The sequence below is a fragment of the Mesocricetus auratus genome, unplaced genomic scaffold (genome assembly GCF_017639785.1).
Source record: "Mesocricetus auratus isolate SY011 unplaced genomic scaffold, BCM_Maur_2.0 Super-Scaffold_100676, whole genome shotgun sequence".
NCBI classification, from domain to species: Eukaryota; Metazoa; Chordata; class Mammalia; order Rodentia; family Cricetidae; genus Mesocricetus; species Mesocricetus auratus.
In genome coordinates this window covers 101,599,712-101,610,125 of record NW_024429266.1, presented here as the reverse complement: position 1 = coordinate 101,610,125, position 10,414 = coordinate 101,599,712, and the positions used below count along the sequence as shown (strand labels likewise).

The 10,414-nt window shown below is 37.2% G+C and overlaps 1 protein-coding gene across 1 annotated transcript in view; it reads left to right on the top strand.

The window, feature by feature from the left end:
* The first annotated feature begins 205 nt into the window (after nt 1-205).
* The window catches only part of LOC101822608 (vomeronasal type-2 receptor 116-like), a 70,864-nt gene continuing 60,655 nt past the window's right edge, over nt 206-10,414 (top strand). Inside the window, exon 1 of the mRNA XM_005083360.1 lies at nt 206-420. Coding sequence (XP_005083417.1) covers nt 206-420 — 215 coding nt within the window. The remainder of the gene's footprint in view (nt 421-10,414) is intronic.

Genomic DNA, 10,414 nt, shown 5'->3' with positions numbered 1-10,414 from the left:
CACAGCCTACAGGAAGAAGGCATTTCAGAATTCCACAGGGAAGTGAGAAGTCTGATCACAGAGGAATTGAGGTGACTTTAATGACAACCCAATCATCAGTAAAACAGGAAACACACAGTACATATATACATAAGCTAAGCATACATGCTAGACATTATGTGGCCCCTCTATGCCGTATTTACAGCTTCACGGAGATGCTGTTAATATGATGTTCTCTTATACTCTTATCTTCCACCTACTGCTGATTCCCTTTCTTTTGTGTTCCCAGGATGTTAATAAGTGCTTAGTGAGAACATATTACCGTTTATATCATGAAGGAGATAGGGTGATTGCTGGCTTTTTTCCTGCTTATGCTATCTCCCCATTCAACAGAACAACTGATTGGAGAATGCCACATTATGCCAGAGAGATGATGGTGCAGTAAGTTTTTTTCTGTTTATTCCTTTTCCAAACTGGCATTCATGTTCTAGGGGGAATATGGGTTCAAACTTCATTATTCCCTCATTACTCCATTAGGACATTCCCTATTTTCTATTCATAATTCTCGTCTATAATATCTTTATATTGACTGTCTGATTTTATCATTGGGGATGAATTAATTAGGTTTTTACTTCCCACATCTGATACTACTTTGTCATACCTATGATGTCTTGGAATTTGACTATTTTCAATGTTATCTATGATGGAAACCAAGCCACGACAAGGATACAGGGAAGGAGGTCAGTTTGTGCATGGTCAGTGTTGTGGATACGTGAGATCTCTGCCAACACAGGTTGCCATGGAATTTAAAAGAATTATACAAGTCTAGCTTTGATCCTATGAGAAAGGATGATGCCATAGAAACTGGTGACAAAGATATCCTCATAAGAGGCTGGAGTGACAAGTGTTGCCTGTGTTACCTGCTGCAGACTTGAGAGCAAGAATGTTAGACTAAAAACATTGGGACATACTCTATGATGTACCATTGCACTCTATGAGGTTTTGTATTTGTCATTTCTCATTTATTTTTCTCAGACAATTTTACCATATTTACATGCTTGCTTTATGTTACAGCATGTACTTGCTCATTATTATGAATGTGTTTGTCCTCAAACATTTACAGTCATTGGGGTCTTCCTTTGAAGAATAGTTTTGGGATATTCTTGAGTGTGTAATATTAAGTAGTATTGGACAGGCTGTTTTATTTTCTTGATAAAGAAAACTAGTCATTCATGTTGGTGTATAAAGACAATCCGCTGTATTTTATCTCAGGAAGACATTCCAATAGCAGAGGGACACACACAAAAGGGATTTGAAATTTAAGAATATAGGTGGTTCTCAACTCTGTACAGAAGGTAGAAGTGACATGTGTACTCATGGAATAGTTTGGGGGAAAGGTGTACTATTATGAAAAGGGAACATAGGAACTAAGACGGATTGTTGCCAGAGTGGCATTATTTTGTCTTTGCTAAAAATTGGTTGTGAAGTCAATAACTCAGAGACAGACTGAAGCAAACTATTGAAGTGTGAAACATCATTCAACGTTAATGACATCTTTTAAAAGTTAGTTTTAAATTGGAGTATCAACAATAGTCACAGAAATCGAAAATTTGCTTTCAGATGAAATATTTAATGTGAGAGTTGATCATCTTGTGATCATATCTTACTTCAGTTGTCTTCAATAACTTTTGCCATTTGTGTGCTTGCAATAAAGTTCTTCAATTTAGCAGATAATGCTTTGGTCCTCTTACTCTATGCTCTATGATCTCAACTGACCAAACAATGTATTTCTACATGAGTCGATCTTCAGATTATGACAGTCTGTGGTTGGAAACAACACTCCTGCAATTACATAAGCTTTCAGTGCCTGGCTCATCCAGCATGCTCAAGAGAAAGTGATATTTTAGGAATATTTAACACAATGTAGGTAATGAAAATTTAAAGTGAACATCATATAATAAAATATTTTGAGATAAGAGTAAGTAAATATTTATGTCCTTTAATGTTAAATACTCAATAAAATAAGCTTTTTACAAAACAAAATAAGCTGATAAAAGGCAATTTTTCATAATGCAATATTATTTAGTGTGTTTTATCTGTTCAACACATTTTCAAAATATACTTTTCATAGTGCCTGGCACTCATAAAAGCATAAAATTTTCAAGGCTGAAAAACTGCTTTCATGATTTTGATTAATCCTTTTCATAGTTGTGAGATGCTATTATGCATTTTGTAGGAAATATTGTTCTTTCTCTTGAGTTAAATTTATTCACATTATAATTCTAGCTGCAAAATATATTTATCTTAGTTGCCATAAATAGAATAACTCATGGACTGTGGGGCTAGCATTGCCTTTCATTAGACGAATATTTCTGTGATTCAGTTTCCTTGTTGGATTTTACTTTTATTGTCATAAGTGAGATGATAAATGAAGTTTTTTGGGGACATAATCTAAAAAGTACAAATGTTACCTTATTAAAGCAAGTTAATTTACAAAAGTGTAATATCTTTTTTTTTGGTTTTACGAGACAGGGTTTCTCTGTATTGTTTTGGAGGCTGTCGGTACAGCCCGGCCTCGAACTCACAAAGATCTGCCTGCCTCTGCCTCCTGAGTACTGGGATTAAAGGCATGCGCCACCACCACCCAGCAAAAAGTGTAATATCTTAGTAAAGGCTTTTGCACACATTAAAATCTTTTATTCACAGTGGTTGACATCCCACGATGACAATACTAATAACAATTTTTCACTATTTATAGGAGAATTTTTTTACTGAGAAATGTCTGAAATGATGTTTCAGAGTTGTTTCTCATCAATTATAATGTGTATTGTATGCTAGAAACATGACAATAATTTGGTGTTAAAGAACATATTGTATGGTGCATTAACTTTAATGCTTTTCTGTCTCACTGTATGGTTTCCTTTTATGGGATATTTTAATATTAAAGAACATAAACATTTACTCACGGTCATTTTAAGATATTTTCTATATGATATTTACTTTTAATTCTTTTGACATTTTTTCAGAATTTGTCGAGGTATTTCTAATCTTCTGGCTTGCCATGTGTCCCCTACCTATAGCTGTAGCAGAACATGTTAATTATACTATAATATACTCCTTCAGTAATAATTCAGACTCTCGGGGATTTTATTTCTCCTGAAAATAAAGTGATTAAGTGAATTAAATTTATATGCTGATTCACCTTCATTAATATAAATAAAGAAACTAAAAATTTTATCTAATATTTCCTGTTATAAAATGTAAGTGATGAGGGACCAGAAACACTTAGAAGACCACAAAGGTTCTTTCTCTGTTTTCCATCTTTTTCTCCTGAAAAGAGTGGTGCCATTGTCATCCTACTAAAATGTAAACAATTATTTCTTTTTAAATTAAATTTTTATTATTAATTTTTATAGTTTAAGTTAGACACAAGCTTGCTTCACATGTCAATTCTAGCTCCCTCTCCTTCCCCTCCTTCTCTGTCCCCACCACACTCCATGTGGAATGGGCTCCTACCCCTTCTCCAGTTACCATGCATATCTCTCTTAGGGTACTCCCTGTTTCCCAGACTGTCTGGCATGGGATTGTAGGCTGGCACTCCAGTGCTTCATGTCTAAAATCCATATATGAGTGAATTAATATCATATTTGTCTTTTTGAAACTCGGTTACTTCACTCAGGATGGTTTCTTCTAGTGCCATCCACTTGCCTGAGAATTTCAATATTCCATTGCTTGTTTTCTGCTGAGTAGTACTCCACTGTGTAGATGTACCACATTTTTGATATCCACTCTTCAGTTGAGAGGCATCTAGGTTGCTTACAGGTTCTGGCTATTACAAATACTGTTGCTATGAATATAGTTGAACAGATGTCCTAATTATATGAATGTACAACTTTGGGGTATATGCCTTAGAGTAGAATTGCTGGATCTTGTGGTAGACTGATTTCCATTTTCCTTAGGAATCTACACACTGACCTCCAAAGTGACTGTACAAGTTGGCACTCCCACAAGCAGTGGAGGAGTGTTCCCCTTCTCCACATCCTCTCCAGTATAAACTGTCATTGGTATTTTGATTTAAGCCATTCTGACAGGAGTGAGATGATATCTCAGAATTGTTTTGGTTTACATTTCCCTGATGGCTAAGGATGTTGAGCATTTACTCAAGTGTCTCCCAGCCATTTTAGACTCCCATACTGAGAATTCTCTATTTAGTCCTGTACCCTAAGATTTAATTAGATTATTTGGTGTTTTGGAGATTAGATTCTTGAGTTCTTTTAAATTTTGGAGATCAGTCTTCTATTAGATATGTGGTTGATGAAGATCTTTTCCCATTTTGTAGGCTGCCATTTTGTCTTGCTTACTGTGTCCTTTGCCTTACAGAAGATTCTCAGTTTCATGAGGTCCCATTTATTATTGTTGATCTTAATATCTGTGCTACTGTTGTTATGTTCAGGAAGCAGTCTCTTGTACCAATTAATTCAAAGGTACTACCCACTTTCTCTTCTAAGAAGTTCAGTGTGGCTGGATTTATGTTAAGTTCTTTGATGCATTTAGATTTAAGTTTTGTGCATGGTGATACATACGGATCAATCTACAGACTTCTACATGCCAGCATCCAGTTATGCCCAGCAACATTTGTTAAAGATGCTTTCTTTTATCCATTGTATAGCTCTAGTGCTTTGTCAAAGATCAGGTGTTTGTAGGTGTGTGGGTTAATATCAGGGTTTTCAATTCCATTGGTTTACCTGTCTATTTTTGTGTCAATATAAAGCTGTTGTCAATATTATAGCTCTATAGTAGAGCTTGAAGTCAGGGATGGTCATTCCTCCTGAAGTTCACTTATTGTGCATAACTGTGTTGGCTATCCTGGGTCTTTTGTTTTTCCATATAGAGTTGAGAATAGTCCTTTCAAGACTGATGAAGAATTGTGCTGGTATTTTAATGGGGGATTGCATTGAATCTGTAGATTGCTTTTGGCAGTATTGCCATTTTTACTACATTGATCCTACCTATCCAAGAGCATGGGAGATCTTTCCATTTTCTGAGGGCTTCTTTAATTTCTTTCTTTAAAGACTCAAAGTTCTTGCCATGCAGGTGTTTCACTTGTTTGGTTAGCATTACCCCAAGGTATTTTATGTTGTTTGTGGCAATTGTAAAGGGTGATGTTTCTCTGATTTCTCTCTCAGCCCTTTTATCATGTATATATAGTAGACTTACTGATTTTCTTGAGTTGATCTTGTAGCCTGCTACTTTGCTGAAGGTGTTAATCAGCTGTAAGTGTTCCCTGGTAGAGTTATTTGGGTCATTTATGTATACTATCATATCATCTGCAAATAGTGAATGTATGAACTCTTCCTTTCCAATTTGTATCCCCTTGATCTCCTTTTGTTGTCATATGGCTATGGCTAGAACTTCGAGTACAATATTTAAAAGGTATGGAGTGAATGGACAACCTTGTCTTGTTCCTGATTTTAGAGGAATTGCATTGAGTATCTCTCCATTTAGTTAGATGTTGACTGTTGGTTTGCTGTATATAGCCGTTATTATATTTAGTTATGTTCCTGTTATCCCAGATCTCTCCAAGACCTTTATCATGTAGCAGTGTTGGATTTTCTTAAAGGATTTTTTCTGCATCTAGTGAGATGATCATATGATTTTTGTTTTTCAGCTTATTTATATGATAGATTACACTGATGGGTTTTCGTATGCTGAACCATCCCTGCATCCCTGGGATGAAACCTACTTGATCGTGTTGAATGATTGTTTTGATGTGTTCTTGGATCTGATTTGACAGTATTTTATTGAGTATTTTTGCATCAATGTTCATGAGGGATATTGGTCTGAAGTTCTCTTTCTTAGCTGTGTCTTTGTATGGCTTGGGGATCAAGGTTATTGAAGGGTATTGAAGCCTCATAGAAAGAGTTTGGCAAAGACCCTTCTGCTTCTATTGCGTGGAATACTTTGAGAAGAATCAGTTTAAGCTGTTCTTTGAATTTCTGGTAGAATTCTGCACTGAGGCCACCTGGACCTGGGCTTTTTTTTTTTTTTTTGGTTGGGAGACATTTGATGATTGCTTCTATCTCCATAGGAGTTATAGGTCGATTTAAATTGCTTATCTGTTCTTGATTTAATTTTGGCAAGTGATAGCTATCCAAGAAGTCATCCAATTCCTTTAAATTTTAGAATTTTGTGGAGTACAGATTTTCAAAGTATGACCTGATGATTCTCTGAATTTCCTCAGTGGGGTAGGAAGCCCGGAAAGTTCTCTGGTAAGAGAAATACTTAGATTAGCAATTATGGGGTAATTACTTAAGTCAGAGCTAGCCAGTAAGAAACAAGCAAGGCCAACAGCTTCACAATTAATATAGCCTCCTGTGTGTTTATTTGGGACTGATGCGGCTCTGGAACCAGGCTGGCAGGAAGGCTTCTCACAAGGAAAAGTTTTCCCTTTACATAATGGTGTTCAGGAATGGGATGATGAATTTCCACGTAGAATGACAAAAGCTTTAAAGGAATTTTAGAAACAGAAGAATGGAGAGAAGCACGGATTTTTGGTAGCAGCATTTTCTCAGGTGGGCTTTGTTTTGCTAGTGGCAAGCAGAGACTCGCGGCTGGCTTAAGTGAGGCTTCCTGACTCAGCATAAAAAAAGGTTCTTTTAAGAGGCTTTGCTAATGATTGAAAGGTGTGTACATACAGCTAGAAGTGGCAGTGACCACATCTCCAAGCTGGCAGCTGGAGTTACGCTTACGCCCGCCATCTTGGAAAAACAGCAGTTTAAAACAGCTGCGGTTTTAACAGATAAGACACGTGGCCAGAAAAACATGAAGATTTACAGTAAAGTCAGACTTGGATGAAGAAAAACCTCTAAAGGTTTACAGTGTGTTTAAAAATATACATAGGATTGAGAGAGAAAAAGAAAAATGGCATAGTGACAAATAAAAATAGAGAAGCTGGCTGTGGTGGTGCACGCCGGTAGGATTTGCTGCAGAGGCAGAGGCAGGCGGATTTCCAAAGAGAAACCCTGTCTCAGAGAAAAATAAATAAAAGTAAAAGAAATAAAGTAATAATAGATAAATAAATAAGCCATGTAAAGATGGAAAATACACAGAGAATCTGGATACTGTACGCTATTGTGTTTTTCAGTTTTTTGATTGCTCAGGAAGGAACAACTGCTAAAGTACACTTGATTATAAATGCTGCTGAATTAATTCAACTTGTGTCTTTTGAAAATGCCTTGACTTCAAAATTTAAGTATAAGAATATGTTACTTGGGAAAGGAGTTTTGGCTTATGTTTCTACAGAAAATAAAAAGCTGAGGATTCCTTCCAGGCTTCTGTGGTTTGATCAACCAAGACCCCCGGAAACAGTCAGCCAGGTGTTCTAACAATTGAAACAGCTAAGATGATGCAGTCTTACTGACCCAGAAAATAAGGACTTATACAGGTTTCTGAGTTTTGCCATGATACCCCATGGTATGAACAGCACCCCCTTCCAGCGTGAAGCAGTTTGGAATGAGCGATGTCCTAATACCCATCTTGTTTATAAATCTTTGTTTTCATTTAAATAGGATTGTTTATAATTGGTTAATGATCACAACCAATCTCTTTTTAAAGGAAAAAGGGGATTATGGTATGGAAATGTGTTTTGTATTGGTATGGTTTATCATTGATACAAATTCAAGGTCAATTTTGTGATGTATATATTTCTCCTCTTGATTAAGTATTGTGCTTATATTGATCTTTTAAAACATAATACATAATTGAGTACACATTATAGATAGTTGCTTATAATAGTCAGAACTTATAGTTAGGTAAGTTAGGTTTTCTAGATATAGAGATATATTTGAGATAGATAAAAAGTCTTCAAACCTCTCAAAGACCTTCAGAAAATGGCATTTAAAATGGTTTAGGGTTTTTTTTAAATGGGAGTTGCATTTATTTTTTTATCATTTTTTATTTTAATTTTAAATAGCTTGTTTTACATGTCAATTCCAGTTCCCTCTCCCTCCCCTCCTCCCGCACTCCCCTTCCCCCCACCCTCCCACCCTATTGCCAAATCCTTCCACATAGGGGATATCTAGAGTCTGTCATTTTACTCTGGGTAGGGTCCAGGCACTCACCTAAGAGTCCAGGCTGAGAGAGCATCCCTCTTTGTGCTATAGGCACACGAAGACTGTTTGTATACCAGGGATAGACACTGATTCACAGCTCAGGGCCCCATAGGTTGCCCAGGCCTTCTCACTGACACTCACATTTGGGGGTCCAGATCATTCCCATGCTGGCCTCCCCACTGTCGGTCTGGGGTCCAAGAGCTCTCCCCTGTTCAGATCAGCTGTCTCTGCTGTTTTTGCCAGCCCAATCTTTGCCAATTTGCTCATCACTCCTCTCTCTCTGTCACTGGGTTCCTTGGGTTCAATTCAGTGATTAATTGTGTGTTTGCCTCTGCTTCCATCAGTCACTGCATGAAGGTTCTAGGATTGCATATAGGGTAGACATCAAGTTCATCATCAGGAATGGGCATTCGAGGTGGTCTCTCCACTATTGCTTAGCTTGCCAGTTGGTGTCATCCCTTTAGATCACTAGAGGTCTCACTGGTGCCAGATCTCTCTTCAAACCTATGACTCCCTCTATTATGGCATTTCTCATCCTGTTCTCCCCCTGTTCTACTCCCAACTCAATCTTCCTGTTTTACCATGACCAACTCTTTCCTTCTCTTCTCCCTCTATCTGCTTCTCAGCTCCCACAGCCCCAACCCCCAACATGTTCCCAATCTGTTCATGAGATCCTGCCTCATTCCTCTTCTCTGGGGTACGATGCATATCTCTTAGGCTTTTTCCTGTTTCCCAGACTCTCTGACAGTAGAATTGTAGATTGGCACTCCCCTGCTCCATGTCTAAAATCCATATATGAGTGAGTACATACTGTGTTTGTCTTTTCATGACTGGGTTACCTCACTTAGAATGGTTTCTTCTAGTGCCATCCATTTGCCTCCAAATTTCAAGATTCCATTGTTTTTTTCCTGATGCGTAGCACTCCATTGTGTAAATGTACCATATTTTCTCTATTCACTATTCAGGTGAGGGGCATCTAGGTTGCTTCCAGGTTCTGGCTATTACAAATAATGCTGCTATGAACATAGTTGTACAGATGTTCTTGTATGAATTTTCATCTTTTGGATATATGCCTAAGAGTGGAATTTCTGGGTCTTGTGGTTGATTGATTCCCATTTTCCTGAGGAATCTCCATACTTATTTCCAAAGTGGGTGTACGAGTTGGCACTCACACCAGCAGTGGAGGAGTGTTCCCCTCTCTCACATCCTCTCCAGCATAAATTGTCATTGATGTTTTTAATTTTAGCCATTCTGACAGGAGTAAGATGGTATCTCAGAGTTGTTTTGATTTGCATTGCCCTAGTGGATGTAGATTATTTACTCAAGTGCCTCTCAGACATTTTAGACTCCACTATTGAGATTTCTCTATTTAGTTATGCACCCCACTTTTTACTGTATCCTTTGGTGTTTTGGAGGCTTGCTTCTTGAGTTCTTTGTAAATTTTGGTGATCAGCCCTCTGTCAGATAAAGGGTTAGTGAATATCTTTTTCCATTCTGTGGACTGCCTTTTTGTCTTGCTGACTGTGTCCTTTGCCTTACAGAAACTTCTTAGCTTCATGAGGTCCTATTTGTTAATTGTCAATCTCAGTGTCTGTGCTAGTGGTGTTATGTTCAGAGAGTGGTCTCCTGTACCAATTCTCTTCTAGGAGGTTCAGTGTGGCTGGATTTATGTTGAGGTTTTTGATCCATTTGGACTTATGTTTTGTGCAAGGCTATAGATATGGATCTATCTGCAGTCTTCTGAATGCCCATATCCAGTTATGCTGGCATATTTTGTTGAAGATGCATTCTTTTTTCCATTGTATAATTTTAGCTTCTTTGTCAAAATCAAGTGTTCATAGGTGTGTGGGTTAATATCATGGTTTTCAATTCAATTCCATTGGTCTACCTGTCTATTTTTGTGCTAGCACCAAGCTGTTTTTAGGACTATAGCTCTATAATAGAGCTTGAAATCAGGGATGGCCATGCCTCTTGAAGTTCATAAATTGTATAAGGTTGCTTTGGCTATCCTAGGTCTTTTGTTTTTCCATATAAAGTTGATTATTGTTCTTTCAAGGTCTGTGAAAAATTGTGCTGGTATTTTGATAGGGATTTCATTGAATCTGTAGATTGCTTTTGGCAAGATTGCCATTCTTATTATTTTGATCCAACCAATCCAAGAGCATGGGAGATCGTTGCATTTTCTGATATCCTCTTTGATTTATTTCTTTAGCGATTCAAGGTTCTTGATAAACAGGTGTTTCACTTCTTTGGTTAATGTTATCCCAAGATATTTGATGCTGTTTATGGCTTTTGGAAGTCTTTTGATGGTTGCTTCTATGTTT